At 53.9% G+C, this 15,910-nt stretch overlaps 1 protein-coding gene across 5 annotated transcripts in view; it reads right to left on the minus strand.

Moving 5' to 3' along the window:
- The window catches only part of NECTIN1 (nectin cell adhesion molecule 1), a 109,589-nt gene that overhangs the window by 37,478 nt on the left and 56,201 nt on the right, over positions 1-15,910 (minus strand). The window contains exon 6 of one of the 5 annotated variants that reach the window (XM_076358617.1): positions 5,508-6,587. The exons of the other annotated variants lie outside the window; for them this stretch is intronic. Coding sequence (XP_076214732.1) covers positions 6,046-6,587 — 542 coding nt within the window. The 3' untranslated portion in view covers positions 5,508-6,045. Of the gene's footprint in view, positions 1-5,507; positions 6,588-15,910 lie in introns of those variants that run through there. 5 annotated transcript variants of the gene reach the window in all.

The following is a 15,910-nucleotide window of genomic DNA, read 5'->3' on the forward strand; positions in this document are numbered from 1 at the left end:
CTTGCTGGTGGACTGAATCCTCCCCTTCGCCCCGTTGCATAAGCACCCCCCGCTCCGGCACCCCAGCCCTGGCTGTGCTCTGCCCTGGCCCCTCGGCCAGCTCCAGCCCTTGGCCCTCCCCACCCCGTGCTGCAGCCCGGCAGCCCTTGGGGAGAGGCCAGTGAATTTTAGGAGCAATGGTGAGGCAGCGGCTGGACCCCAGGCCTTCACACCCTCTCTGCCCCAAGGCTTCCCCTGCCTCTCTCAAGGAGTTGCTCAAATTGTCAGCAAATTGCATCAAATGCAAAGGGGAGGGAAATAGGGGGGTGAAACAGCAGGCTAGGGGAGGGTAAAGTGCTATAGTAAGCCCCACAGAATAAAGAACAGGCATCAGTGCACACGGTGCTGGCAGCATCTCCTCTCCCCACCGGGGCCCACTGCCCACAGCCCAGCGGAGCAAACGGACCTGAAAACTTCGGTGCTACGGCAGGAGCGGTTGTGAACGTGGGAACCTTACGGTGAATTTTAACCTGCTGGCAAAAGGCTACAACCTGCCCCACTGCTTCTCCTCTTAGAACAAAACGGGCCTGGGATACCCCCCTCGTTTCCACAATACGAAACCTCTGAGCTTTGTGCAGCCTGCAGGCGTGACACATTCGCCCATCTCCCGCACTGAGCTGGGCAATGGAGTTTTCCCCTCCCCTCTTTGAGCATAACGACCAGCGCCTGGAACTCCAAAAATCTGTGAGTGTGCGTGCGCTTGTGTGCTCCTGTATGGGAAAGAACAACAGCAAAGGAGAGCAGCAGCCCCCGTTCTAATCGCATTCCCTTTTCTAATTGCTTGAAGATCAATCTTTCGAATCTCTCTCTCTCTCTCTAACCCTCAGTGATTTCTGCTGAACAGTTGTTGTGTTTCTTTTTGACTCAACATCAGGAAAATGGCTCATTTTGTCCCTTATGTCTTTGCAATCAATTTGGTGCTACCATTTCAGTTTGATTCTTTTTACTAAGAAATCTTCAGGGGTTTTTTTAATTTTTTTTCCCCTGGCTGAATGAAAATGATTTAACGACAGGGAAAAAAAATCTGGTAATTAAATAAAGGAAAATAACATCACTAGGGTGAATTGCAATGAATAATCCTAGAGATAAGCCCCAGCAGGAAAACAGCTGGGGTGTCTTTGTACATAAACTACAGTCTCATTTTGGGTTGTGACACAGATGCGTCTGCTTCAGCACGGCTCCCTGAGTACACCCAGGGAAGGAGCTGGGGGCTCGGCCCAAATTCACCTGCATTTTCTTTGCTGAGATGGTGGCGAGACCCAGGGTGATGTACCACAGGGCTCAGATTGACCTCCCTCTCACCTACCCGTTCAGCTTTCCCATCCGTCCATCTTAATCTTGAGGTACCACAAGTTTTGCCTCAAGTTGCCATCCAGGATCAGGGTTTGGGAACAGAAAAGCACCACGCTGATACATCTCTTCGCTGGCAAGAACCCAGCAAAGGGATCTGGACAATGATCCCTTCAAATGGAGGTATGGCAACCGGCTGTGCCTCCAAGGCACTTTGCCAACACCCAGTCCCCAAGGAGTGCGATGACGCTTCCCAGGCAGAAAGCCAGCTCTGGTATAACCAATGCAACACACCAGTTCAGGTCCAGTGTAACACGGGGCATTTCCTGGAGAGCAGCAGCTCCCTAGCACCTAGGTGGAGAGGCGGCCAACGCTGTGCTCACAGCAGGTGCTGGGAACTGAGAGAGGATGGGGACGTGCTCCACCCTGACCGGAGGGGTAGCCTGGGGGTCCCCACCCCGTCCTCCACTGCCGGTTGTGAAGCAGGGATGCCACAACAGCTTCCATCTCTGAACTGGAAGCTTCTGCTTGCTCTTTGCCGGGTCCCACAGGGATGTTTTACACCTCCTTAGCACCTCTGATGAAAGGGGGGGGGGCGGAGAAGCAGGGGATTTTTCACTTGAGGTAGCCTGAGGGTCCCTTGGAGAGGTGGTCCAGCCAGCCCAGCCTGGGAGCTTGTGTGCGCAGCTGTGAAAAGTGCGTCACCACTTAAAATCCGCAGCTTGACTCCAGCCTGCCAGAATCTGGCCCATTGCGAGAAATTGGGGCACAGAGGGACAAGTGACACCATCCCCCGAGGAAAGAACAGATTGCCCCTCTGCTTCCCCTCGCAGCCCAGACACCGGGAGGCCCTTGGGGCCACCAGGCAGATTGCCGCTCCAGGGTGAGTACTGCACGGTCTCCAGCACCTTCACTCCCCCGCAGAACCTCCCAGGAAGCAGGATGCACATGGTCTTCAATTTGGCATCTCTACTGAGCTCACCTTCACATTTGGGTAGAGACAGGTACCACTTTCTTCCTGATGCTGGTGGAAGACCTGATCTAATTACCTTCAAGGGCCCCCTCAGAGCAATTTAACCCAGAGAAGGGAGTGATGCTATTACTGGATCAAAACGGCTCTCAGATGAAACATCAGTCTGATTTTTTTTTTCCCCACACTTCTTTTTTCTCCTACCTTGCTATGGATTAATGGCTAATCACTTGGCTAATTACCACCCCAAGAGTCTCTTGGCCAATTAGCTGACCTTGCAAGGGACAGCAAGAAGCCAATCACTGCACTGAGGTGGCATTTGTCTATGGCTGTGGGGATAATTGCACCAATGGAGTGATGCTGAAGGGCCCAAGGATGGGAGGAATGCACTACTGAACCTTGAACTTGCAGGGTACCTCACTGCTGTGACAGGCAATACTGTCTGTCTAAGGATCTTCCATTCTAAGCTTGCCGAGGTTCTGGATGAAAAATAATCATTTGACCCCTCTTCTGAACCACACTGATGAGCTAAGTGGCTGAGCTCTTTCCTAAACTTATGCTGGTGCAGTGCTGGGGAGCAAAAAGTGTGATATAGCAGAAAGGGAACTGTATACAGGCTCTAGCTTGGAAATACCATATGGCTTCGCTATCTCCTTTTCTTTTTCTGAGTCCCACTGGTTTTTTGAGCCCCCATTCAGCTAACTGTGTGAACGGGCAATGAATAAGCCAAGGAAGCTACATCTCAAAAAATGACACCTCTAAGTGCAAGGCTAATAACTACCAAAGCAATGTTTCTTAGGACTCCTTGTTCGTATTTCCTGCAAGCCATACCTCAACTCGGGAACAGTCACACTGTCCCGTTCTCTCCCAGGCCCATCTGCTCCGTTTGCAAGGCTTTGTACCTTTGGTCTTTAGGACACAACTTCACTGTGGGCTAGGGACCCGCAGTGCGGTGGAGTCAGTGCAATGTGAATTTGCCAGATCAGGTCAGTGGCCCCTGCCTGTGACTAATGCAGAACATGAAAGAATCGCTGCTGGACCCTGCAGATTTTATAAAAGGTTGTTTTCTTCCAAATCCATCTCCTTGCAGTATGCATCTGCGCTGGGGGAAATTTGCAGAGGAGGGTCTGTGCCCCCGATTTCCACTCTGCGCTTGGTCATGGACCACCCAGAGTTTGGTGTTGGAGACGTTGTCACAATCCTTTTTAGCGTCTAGTTGTGAAATTCAGATCTAAAGGATTATTCACCTGAGACAAGGACTTTGTTGAGAATTACCTCTGAATCATGAACTGTGCAGGCTCTGGAGCATACTCCATGTCGCATTAAAGTAAGCTGTGGGTAAGGTACAGCGCTCAGCAATGCTGCTCTGTCCTGATCCAGATTACAGTGTTCACACTTTGGGGAATTGAAGCCCTGTGTATGCTGTTATCCCAAGGCACTGGAGGGAAGTCATTCTCTCTGCAGGTTTACAACCGCCCCTAATAATCAGCCCCTGCTAGTCATCAGAGATATGGAGAGATGTTAGAGATTTCATTTCCTTTATTGGGGGGTTTCTTGTTAGCAGGGTGCTCCTGGTGGCAGTGGACGGACACGGGAAGGTTTAGCCATAGTTTTTAAGGTTCAGCCCAAGAGATCCCAAGGGAATCTCTGTCTGCCCTGCTTCGAGTGGACATAAAGCAGCCTTCCTGTGGCATTTGGCTGTTCTGCCAGAAGCCAGGAAGCCTGGAGGGCTGGCAGGAACAGCAGAAAGATTACAGCATTACAGTTGGATTTCCCACTCCCCTACACCACTAACGCAATAAAAGCAAGCTACAAACTGCGGATGGCTCATGCTGAGCTTCATGTTGTTTGGAGCAAGCACCACACGCTAAAGGAAAGCATTGGAGGCTGCCTGGATCAGAGATCTGACCTTGACTCATCTGCGTGGGTCTGACTCTCCACCCTCCCTTTTGTAGCAGGATAACCACTGGATGCTATGGAACAAAACCCAGCGGGTAAGGCAGCAGGAGAATTAGTCCTGCTATTTTTAGATGTGCATGATAATACAGCTCAGAAAACTGGGGATTTCTTTTCAAACAAAAGATTTATTTATACATCAAATTAAAAAAAAAACAAAAACAAAAACAACCCACAAGAAGAAAAATAAGCCCCAACCCAGTGAATCTAATTTGGATACGGTCAGTGTCAGGCAGAGGGCCCTGAAATCTGGAATCCCATTTAACCACAGAGCAGAGATAGCAGCAATCCAAGCCTCCCCATCACAACGCAGTGGCTCAAGGGAAGGAGGACGAGATCAATACCGCAGGCTCACTCACTCCTGCCCTGTCTACCAAGTCTTTGCTTAGAAGAGGGATGCGATATTGAAAAAGTGGCATTCAATGCAGACTAAGCGATTTATCTAAGGGCTACGGTTGTTGCGAGGAGAGTTAGAGAAGCGCCCCCATGCTCTGAGCCCCCCCCCCCCCCCAAAAGTGTAAACACATGACAATTAAGTCTTAGTGGTATAATAAAACTAAGGGGCCTGATCCTGTACTGAAGCCCTCAAAGACACTGGATGGTACCCTGGGAGATCTGCCCTGCCAGGGTCTGCAGACCAGAGCTGAAGGCAGTGAGTCTGTGGGAGAAGCAAGTGGTATCGGTTGGTCCCCCTCCCCAGGCAGTGGCAGCAAGATGTGTGCACGACATGCCGTGCACAACCGTTGTGCCAGAATTAACTGCTCTGTGGCTGGTACTAGCAACAACAACAGCAACAAGAACAAAAAGAGCCAGCATTTCTCTGAGCCATCACAGGGGAAAAAATGTCAGCAATAAATACTCCTTTTCTTTCTTTTAAAAGAACACTCAAACAAAGACAGAAATGAAAAGCCAGGAAATAATAAATTGTAGGAGGAAAATGGCAGCTCTCTTTCCCTGCCCTGCTATCAGCCCATGCACCTGGGGTTTGTTCTAGGGCTTTTTCTCCCCCTTCTCCTCATTTTCCTTTTATTGAATCATTAAAAACTGGGAGTGGATCTCGCCAGGCGTGCAGTGGGCAATGGGAACGCTACCCAGACCCCACTGAAAAGAAAGTGATTAGGGGAAAAAAAAAATCAGTTCACTTAATAATGGCACCTATGTTTCCATTGCCATAAGCTTTCCTGGCCTCTGTCCTTCTACGGACAGCCCACTTGACCCCCTCCCAAGGTTAAAAAAAACAAAGAAGACAACATACAAACAAATTCCAGTGTTTCGGGGGTGCGGAAGTGGGAGGAGGAACCTCAGGGCGGGAAGTGGGGCCGAAGGGCACTCTGAGACATGAAGACACAAACAGAGTGTAATATACAGGCTGGGCAACAGTCGTTAAAGCAAATAGTAACACCTAAGCCACCGACCAATACAAACACCACAGAAGGGGACGAAAATCGTCAAGAGAAATTAAAAAGCAAAACCAAAACCAAGAAAATAATTACCCAACCTCCCACCTCCCGTACGTCCCAAAAATTATCTGTAAGCAAAGCTGCCCTCCCTCCCCGCTCGCCCCAGCCCGCCCTTCCTGCCAGTGCTGGAAGCGTCCAAAGTCTCTGCCGAGCACCCAGGGCTGGCCGGGGGCGTGCTTGCGTGTGCGGGGGGTGAGCGTGCGTGCAGTGTGTGTGCAAGCGGCTGTGGCACGCTCGGCTCCACTCGGCAGGGATGCAGGGTGAGTGGGAGGGCATCACTCGTGTGTACGTGTGTGTGTGTGTGTGTGTGTGTAGCAATGGGGTGCCGAGCTACACGTACCACTCCTTTTTGGAAATAAAAGATCCATCGTTCTGTGAGACCATGTTCTCTGCTATGTCGAGCTGCTCGGGGTCGTACTGGAAGCCGAGTGTCCTTTCATCGTAAGGTTCGGGGTGCGCCTCCCCCTCATCTACTGTGAAGTAAGGCCGCTTAGCATCCTCCTCGTATTTGCTGGGGCCACCCAGCTTGCGCTCGCCTCCTGCATCCTCGTCCTCATCTTCGTAGGTGCTGCCGCCCAGCGGGCCCGGCTTCTTCTCGTCGTCCGAGTCGTCGGGGTACTGGAGGTTTTGGGCCATGGGGGGATGATGCTGCGGGATGCCAGCCTTGCTGTAGCCATTGCCGTACACGTGCTTCTTTGTGCTGTAGTCACCCTTGAAGGTGTGACGACGGCGCCGGAGTACCACAAAGAGCACCACGGCCACCACCAGGACCAGCGAGACTCCTCCCACTATGCCCCCAATCACCGGTGTGGGGATGTTCGGCTGCACCATGGATTTGCGATCATCGATTGGAGACGGGGTGTAGGGAAATTCTGGGTAGGAAAAGACAGATGGAAGGGGGAACAGTGTCAAACCATGCGGAAACGCGCCCTCCCTCCATGCTTTCATTGCCATTTTTGGGGGGTGAGAGGGTGGGAAGATGAGGGTAAGGAACAGGGAAGGGAAAAACTAGGGAAAGGGGAAAAGGGTGCGTCCTCACAGGGGCCAGCGCATGGGAGCTCTGCCTTAGCAAGGGGAACGCAGCGTGCCGTGCCAAGGTCGCCAAGCCTCATGCAGGAGCCCAGCAGGCTGGAAGCAGTGTTTCCCTCCCCACCCCAGATGGTTTCTCCAGACGTGCTCAGATCCCACAAGCCCAGTGCCTTGAGTCCAGATGCTTTCCATTTTACTGGGTGACATTTCAGGTCCAGTTTGCCAGAGCATGGGAGGGTCTTGCCAGGGAGCAAGACCCAAATCCCATCCAACGGTGGGCACCGAGCTGCCACGACTGCTCCTGTAGATGCCACGCTTGGACCTGCCAGCTTTGCATCCCTCTCCTCGGCATCCCAGCTCGGCCTGACCCCAATCAGCCTAGGTCAGGCCAGAAGGCAGCGGCACGTTGTGATCTCCCCTCCCACCCACCCACAAGTGATCTGCGGCTGCACAGTGCTGCTCAGGGTCACGGCTGGCTCCTGAACCCGCTTGCTGACCCGGCTGTGTTCTGCAGCACAGGGACACAGACCTCCCACTGTTTCTTTTTCTTCCGCTATTACTGTGGCCAGCATAGCGCCACTACTCATGCTAATCTTGTTCCTACAGTTACCCTGACCTATTTAAAACAATAAATAACTCAAAAGAGAAAAAGAAAAGAAATGAGAAAGAAGCTCTCTTCTCTTTCATGCAGTTCAACACCTACACTTCGGCACAGATAAAGTTTGATCCAGGACTTAAATCAACCTTCTTAACGCTCCCTGGGCACAGTTACAGCCCCTGGCCAAACTCAGCTTTCAAAAACTGCCTGTTGAGCATCCGTGTCCATGAGGCATTAAGCACCACATGGCTGTCTCAGTCCTTCACCTGCCTCTGAATTTAGACAGCAGGCACCTGGTTAATGCCCCCTGGCAGCCTTGCCCTTGCACACCATGCTCAGAACCCTCGCACTGTTTTTTCTACCCCCAAGGCCTGTCTGCCAGCCCTGCTCATAGCTGCAAGCCATTATTGATGCTCTAGAGCGTCCTGGCCCTCACTTTCTACCCTGGCAGCCAAGGAGAGGCGCAGACCGACTAGATGTCTCAGCACACCCTCCCAGAGGAGCAGCCAGGATGGGGTGATGGGGAGGGAGAGGCTCAAAGGCAGCAAATTCAAAAGGGATATGAGGCAGAGTCCGATTCCTGCTGCCTCTTCACGTGCCTGCGGGACTGCCCTGGCAGCCATGATTCTGCATTAGGGCAGGAAGCCCTGAACCAGCAGGAGCTGAGCAGGGAGCAGGTTTCCCTGCAGCACAGCTTAGCCTAGCCACTAAGGAACAGGGGAGAAAAGAGCTTCCCCCGGGTAGAGGCAGTTCCTGAAACAGCTGCAGATTTTGGACAAGGGTACTGAATTCGAGCAATTGCTGGCCTGATCCTTGTGGCATAAATGTTTTGCTTGTGCCTGAGAGCTGTTTCATTCCTGCCTTTCCTGAGACATCATCCCAACAACAGCATCTTGGTTTCTGCAGTGCTTGACTTGCATTGAGCAAAGCCTCACGAGCCTGAAACCACGCACAGAGCAGCACACTGGGCAGAACGGGCTGGGGGACACGCAGATGGAGGGGCTCCCTGCTGCAGCCAGAATGAGGAGCAAGACGCTGTGCAGGCAGGAGCCAGCATCTCTTTCCAAAGACAGCCTTCAGAGCAGGAGCAAGGGCATGTATTTCAGCATAGGGAGCTGGAGTTGGGTTCTGGAAAGCCAAAACCACATGTTGCATCAGCAGAAGGCTTGTCATAGCCAGCTGGTTAATGCAAAACCTCTCTGCAGAGACAGCAAGAAATGTCACATCCATCCCCTGTTAGTCCTGGTTGCTGAGGGCTCAACTTCAACCACAGAAGTGTCCACAGAGCTCTTGCCATCCCTGCCCATGCCACCTCCCCAGGCCTGCTCCTTGCCATCACAGCCTCTGCAGCCCCGTGGTGCCCAATTCCCAAAACTGTGCACAAAGCAGGCATCCACCTGGAGCTTAAGTGGGTGCAGGGAAAGCCCAGCAAGCTGGCTCAGACCCCAGGGGCCATATCTTTGATTTTCCCCCAGCCCACAGCTCTGATCTGAAGCCTCTTCCTACCTCGCTTTTCCCCACAGCGAGGCTGATTTTGTGCATGGGACCATGGGTCCCAATACCCCACGCTGAAAAGACCCAGATACGGTGTGCGTGCGGGGCGCAGGGTCCCTAAAGCCATACTGATCCCCTCTGCCTCCCAGCTCTGGAAAACGGGCAGATCTGAGAGGGGATGTCTGTGCACAATTTAAAAAAGAGCTTGGCCCACTTTTCTATTAAAAGCCTCATTAACAGCCCAGGTTGGACGCACGAAGTGAAAGGGGGGGTATTTTTCTACCTTTCTCATATATATTTATTTTTTTCCTGCCCTTTGTGCTGCCCGCCCCCAAGATAGCACTCGCCTACGTGCCACCCCCCTGCCACTGCCAACGCCGTGGACACGCAAACTAACACGCCGCCGTGTTGGATTTCACACGTTGTTCAGGGAAGGAACTATTTTCTGCTCGGATCCCATCCCCATCCTCCTCGCAGTGGCCCAGTTCCCATGCCAGAGAAAACAAAACCAAACTGTGGGAAGAGAGGGAGAAGAAAGACGGGAAGATCGCAAGCCAGCAGCCGAAATCATCCCCTCCCTACCCACGTAGTTTCCTCCCCCCCTCGTCCACCCACCGCACTCCCCCGGAGCCTGGAAAAGCCAGCGGCTCTGGGGATGCAGCTGGGGAACGCGGCTAAGCCCCGGGGGGGCGGGGGACGGGTACAAAGGAGGCGTGAGTGACCCAGGCAGGAGGGGGACAGGCTGCTCCGCAGCAGGGGAGGGCACCCGCCCGACACCGCCGCTGGATGGCGGTACAGACCGCCGCCGGCTCCGGAGCAGGGGTGGGCGCTGCCGGAGCCCCTCTGCGTGGCCGCTGGGCTGCAGCGAGCGGCAAGCCCGGGCTGAGCCGGGAAGGGAGGGGGGGGTCCCCGGCCTGGGCTTTGCCCCGGCGTGCCTCTGCCTCGCGACAAGGTCCCCTTCCCAAGGCCAGGTGGCGAGCAGGGACCAGCGTGCCCCCCCCCGCGCCCCAGGCCGGCTCCCCCCGCAGCTGGCTCCCTTTGCTTTCCGCCCCCTCCAGCCCTGCCCCAGAGGCAGGCCCTGGCGGGGATCCCCGCGCCCCGCTGCTGCCGGGCACGGCGAGGCGCGCCTGCAGGCTCCTGCCCCGGTGCCCCGGCCTTCAGCAGCCAGGTTAATTAACGGCTCGGGACAGGGCCACCTCTCGGCGGGTGTCGCTCCGCACGCATCCACAGCTGTCAGCCCCACAAAGGGGGATTTACCCCTCTGCCCACCGCGTTTCGTGTCTGGGGTGCAAAAGAGAGCAGAACTGCAGCCTGGGGAGAGGGGAAAGTGTGGGAAAAGGATCCCCTTTTTGTGTTTGAGGGGTGCGTGAAATTTCTGGAAACTGGTGCTGAGCCTGAGCGTGCTGGGGGCCCCATGTGAAAAATCCATTAGGAAGAGTCTGGAGAGAATTAAAGCCACTGTGAAAAGCAGACTGGAGAAACAGGAGACAGCAGAGTCGAGGGAGGGGGAACAAGCTAGGCTTTAATGCCAGCATAAAAAGCCTCCCCCCCTCCTCCTGCTACTCCCCAGCCCTCATAAAAAGAGGGAGTGCTGTATGAATAGGAATTAAAGCAGCAACACTATCTGCCCGCTGCCCGGCTCTGCCAGCTGTTGCATTCAGCCCAGCTTCCTGTCCCCGTGCCAGGAGCCCGACCTCTGGGGCGGCAGCTGGGAGCGCAGGGAGACGGGGGGTCGCCCTGGCCTTCGCTCTGGCACCCGGCTGAGCCCACAGGTTCTCTTTGATCCCCCCCGTGCAAGGAGGAGGGCTCGAGCATCTCTCTGCCCTGGCTCCTGCCTTCTCTGTGCAGCACCCAGGGGCATAGCAGTGCTGCCACTGCAGAGACAAACCAGGCCTTCCCCATCACAAGAGTGGCTTCAAAAATACACGTTTTAAAAATCACATCTTTCTTTTAATGGCTGGTTTCCAATAAAAATGAGACATATGCAAATCAACCTGCCTGTCCATCAATCCCTTATCTAATGCTTTTTGAACCTGTTGGCCAATTTCAGCGCTATCTGACAGAAGAAGAAATGAGCCAAAATTATACCCATCATAAAGCTCTTGGAGAGAGCTGGAGTGAGATCCCTAGCAGAGGTGGGAGCTAAACCTCATTAGACATCAGAGGACCCACAGGGACAAGAGGCTGCTCCCAAGGGCAGGAAGGGCCCAGATCAGAAAAAGCGTATTTTTAGACACCAAGTAATTCTTCTATGATACGCAGATCCACAGGAAACCAGCTTTCAAAAGCCCTTCTGCTCATCACACCGCTTAGATATTTTAAAAAATACTACTCCTTGTGGACACATTTTTTCTTGAAGTCACATTTCCATCCTTTTCCCTTCAACCATAAGGGCCAAGGAAAAACCCAGCACCAGCCGAGATTCTCACTGCAGCCACGGGCATTGAGGAAAATGTCAAACTCCATGAGATATTACCTTTTGGACATGTGTCAGCCCAAGCTGCTCCTTGCACAAAGCTCCTCCAGAGGAAGGCCCTGGATTTCCTTCTGCCTTGCAAAATCAAACACCTGCTGCAATGGGAGGCAGGGGCCTTTGGCTGGCTCTAGCCAGGGCGAGCAGCAGCTCTGGGGAGGAGCAGGAACCTTAATTCCAACCTCATGGACCTTCCCAGTTCCCAGATGGCCTCAGCAAATACAGTGGTGATCATGTGGGGTTTTTTTACAAGACAGATTGCTGATGGCAAACTTTCCCTGCCAGTACAGTCCACACCAAATTATCCCAGGACTTTGACCCACTGTGTTACAGACGTGTACATGAGTGAAGATAGGGAGATACCTCTGGACCTGCCTCAGCCCAGACAGGGCTGCAATCTGAGAAGCCCGTAGCACTGCTGTTCTTTTTCCTTCACAACAGCCCTTGCACCTATGCATGCCCATCTCCGGCTTCAAGGGATCCTGCCTTTCCTCTCCCTACCAGGGATTTCTGCTCTCCTTGTGCGGAGCAGGGTGGGGGGGAAAGGAGGCGGTGGGGGTGGAAAAACCACTGGCAACTAATCCAGAAGTTTAGCAGCTGCCACTGGCATTTCAGAGTGTGACGGCTTTTAGGCCAGATGCCAAATGTGTCTTAGGTTTTAATCTGTCAGGTCACCTATCGCTTGTCAATCAAGCGCTGCTCCCGCAGGGGCCGTTGGCACAGATGCCATCAGACAGGATGCAGCAGACACTCCTACCCGCCATCTGGAAGATTACCATCAGATGGACCCCCCAGGCTTGCTCCTCTTTAGCCCCTGGCCCTACGTCCTCCCACCTAAAGCAGCCACAAGCGCTTGCTGGTGCAGCGTGGCACGGCCCTGGCCGGCGGCTGGGCTTTGGGTGCACCTGCTCTGGGCTCGGGATTTAACGCTTCCCGGAAAGGGCTTTCTCCTGCGCTCTGAGCCTTAGCAAAGGCCTGCTGCTGCATGGCAGAGGGCTCCAGCGAGCCCCACGGACTGTTTGCAGTGACCTTGCTGGGGTGAGATCACTGGTGGTGTGTAAGTAACTCCCTGCTGCAAGCCAAGCAAACGGGGGGGCCGTCAGCCTCTCCTCCCCTCCCCTCCACAGCCTGTAGCACATTCAAGGACAGGGCTGCAAAACCGCCTGCCGACCGGCTGACACGGCCCTGGGCAGGGAACAGCACAGAGCCTCCCATCCTCACAGCCCCTCCCCGGGGCACCTGCACATCGTGTCCTGTCTCCTGGAAATCCAGGAGGTGCAGAGGTGAGGCTACACCAAGCAAGCAACTGGGGGAGCCTGCAGTATCCTGGAGGAAAAGACCCCTTCCTGGCCTCGGGAAACAGGCGGGAGCCCTGCAGCAGAGAGGCTGATAGCGGTCACTGCCTCAGCACAGGCTCTGCGCTCCCTGCTCCCCCAGCTCTAGCACTGTGATTCTCCTTCGGTTTTGATGTTTGCCTGGTGTTTGAAGGCCCGTGAGGAGAAGAAATGTTTTAACAACATCTTTCTCCTTGTGCTTCCTCTGGCTGAAGCCAGTACACAAGTGCATGAATGTCCCCCCGCATACACACACAAATGCAGATGTACACACATGCACAGGGGCCAGGGTATGTATATGCACTGCTGCACGCAAGCCCATACAGCCAAGCACATATTCATAAATACATGCATATTCACTCATGCCAATACACTGATGCTCTTGCGTCCTGCATGCACACGTGACTGTGCAGCAGGGCATCCCTGTGCAGGCATGGAGGTTTGGGAGGCCCATTTGCGTGCCAGGATGCAGATTGGGGTCACACATGTGTGTGTATGTACATGACCAGCTCTCTGTGCAGGACCACCACACCCATGTGCAGGCACGCAGGGACACACATGCAGTCTATAACCTCAGCCTTTTATTATGTCACCCAACCGCCTGTAATAAATAGTTACATGTCACACTACATGGCTTGGCTGCGACTGACAAAGGTCCTGCAAGGCAGGAGAAGCAATTATAGGAACAGATTGCTGGAATAAAATATTAAATTTCCACTTATCAATCTCTTTAATGTGCTATAACTCTAATAGCGGTGTTCAGCCTTCTCCCTCTGAACAAATCGCCCTCCCCATGAGGGGGCTGAACTAGCCCTGCACTCCTCCTCTCCGGGGACAGGGCTGGGAGGAAGGATGCTGAGTGGCAGGAGGAGGGAGGTCTGTACCTGGGGAAACAGAAGGGGGAAAAGCCGCTGCAGGGTTTTCTCTGCACCAGCCTTCTGTTTTTTTTCTCCCAAGGCTGGCTGCTCACTAGATTGAACTCCATTTATTGCATGCAGCTCTTGAAAGAGGTTTCGTGGTCCACTGACAATCCCTAAATTGCCTGCAAGACCCAAACAAATGTACCTGTAATAGCTGAGCGAGGACGGCTGAGCCCTCCCCAGCACTGGCCTAATCGGTCCTTAGGGAGAGCTGGATAAACATATTCAGATCCCATGAATTATTAAAAGTGGGTTTTTTACGTGGAGGAGGCCTGGCCTAACAGGCTGGCTGCTAATCCCTCCTAGCAGGGCAGCTGCTGGTGTGCCCTTCCTTCCCTCTCATTTAACTTCAACCTCACAGTTCGGACCTTTGGGAATAAATTGAGATTACAGGCAGGCAGACATCAACCCGAAGTCATTCCCCAGAAATCCTGCCAGTCCCCGCTTCCCTTGCCAGCACTGCACTGATCGAGCGCGAGAACGATGCTCTACCAGTCCCCTGAAAAACCACCAGGAAGGGAGACATTTACCGAAGCCCGGAGGGGGAACCCACAGACCCTCGTCCCTAGAGGAGCCCATGCCCATGCAGGCGAGCCGGTGCAGCCCACCCGGGCTGCAATGCTATTGTGGTGCTGAAACAGATAATACGCTGGCAGGTGGCAGCAGGAAATATGAAGAGAGGGCTGTATCTGGTGTTTGGGAACGTGTCCTGACGGCGCAAGAGATACGGCGTGGTTGGATAGCCAGAACGACAGCAAGAAATGGACATACAGGCCATGCAGAAATGGAAAATGAGACATGGCGAAGAGAGCCTGTTCCTTCCTAAGTCTTCTGCGATACCTATCCCACCTCCTTCTCTGCAACTGGGGACTGAGCTTGGAGGATTTTCCCTCCGATCACTGTTTCAAATGTGACCCAAGGTGCTAGTTACTGTGTGGGATGGTTTTCTATTGCCGACGGGAAGCGAGTCTGCTCAGTTTGCACCAGGCAGTTGCCTGCACTGTCCCAGAAACACAGTGCCTTTGGTGGCAACTCCCATGAAATGGCCAGCGGCTGAATGGATTTTGGCCACGACCTTCCCCCGGCTTTGGGCGGTTGGGCAGGGCTGGGCAGGGCGGGTGCTGCGCCTCCTCTGTCCTGAACAAAGAGCTTTGTTATTCTGGTGCCTTTCACTGGCAAATGAAAAATCCCCCAGAGAAAAGCTTATACCAGGAACAACTCAGCAGGCAAGGATCCAGGACAGGAGGTGTGAATTAAAGGCCTGCTACAGTGATAATGATCATAAATAAATACTTGGTAATTAGCATCTAATTAGCACATCTCATCTATTGACCTCCAAGCACTTGGATAGAGGAAGATTAGCCTGGTTTACCCATGTTACAGAAGAGGGGAACTGAGGTGGTGAGGGTGCCAAACACAGTGTTATTGCCAATTTCAGGAGGTCAGCTGCCCAGGCCTCGTCTTTACGCTTGCTCAGCACTTACCACTGTAGAGAGTGGGTGGAGGGGGCTGGAACTCTGAGAAGCCCTTTTCATCACTCCCAGGTTAGACAACTCTTCAAGGACTGGGTGGCTCAGGGAGGTGGCCCGCTATCAGAACAGCAGGCGCTCTGATTTGCCTCAGGCTGGACAGCAGGAAGAGCTAACAATCCCCGGAACCTGTCCTGTATTTCCCGTGCATTGGGAGCCCCCAGGGCACCTCATTGCCCATCCAGCTCCGAGGCACCTGTGCCGTCTGTGGCATTTGCAGGATGCAGGCGGCCGGCTGCTCTCCAGCTCACCCGGCTGCAGTCACAGCCCCGCTGCCCTCCCCAGAGAGAGCAGGTCTGGAGCTACAACACCCCATGGTCCCTGCTGTGAGCCCAGCTGGAAAAGTGGCCGTGTGCCGTGGTTTGTGCTGCCTGCCCAGCTGGCAATGGTCCCAAGCTGGGGTGTAGGGGGAGCACCTGAAAGAGACAAGCGCTGAGCCCCCACAGCGCTGCTGGCCAGCCGGGGGGCCAGAGGAGAGCCTCAGCAAGTCGCCCCAGCTGCCAGGCATGTCCCCTAGGCAGGCAGTGCTGCTTCATCGCATGGTCACTCCCTCCTCTGTCCCCCAAGAGCCCGGAGCTCGCTGCAGTGTGGCAGTACTCCAACTCCCTACTGCTAGAGGTACTTCAGTCTCTCTCGTGAGACCCACAACTGCTGGTCACTGCCTGTCATTAACCCACTGATAAAATGAATCGCTCTTTTTACCCCAAAGGAATGGGGTAAACTTCCCTTCCGTGCTCTCAAAGCACCAACAGCCACCTTCCCCCTTTGGTGATGCCCTGCAATATCACTTTGTCTCTCTGAAATCAGGCTATTGCCAT

Source organism: Aptenodytes patagonicus, chromosome 23 (genome assembly GCF_965638725.1).
Source record: "Aptenodytes patagonicus chromosome 23, bAptPat1.pri.cur, whole genome shotgun sequence".
In the NCBI taxonomy this organism is placed as follows: Eukaryota; Metazoa; Chordata; class Aves; order Sphenisciformes; family Spheniscidae; genus Aptenodytes; species Aptenodytes patagonicus.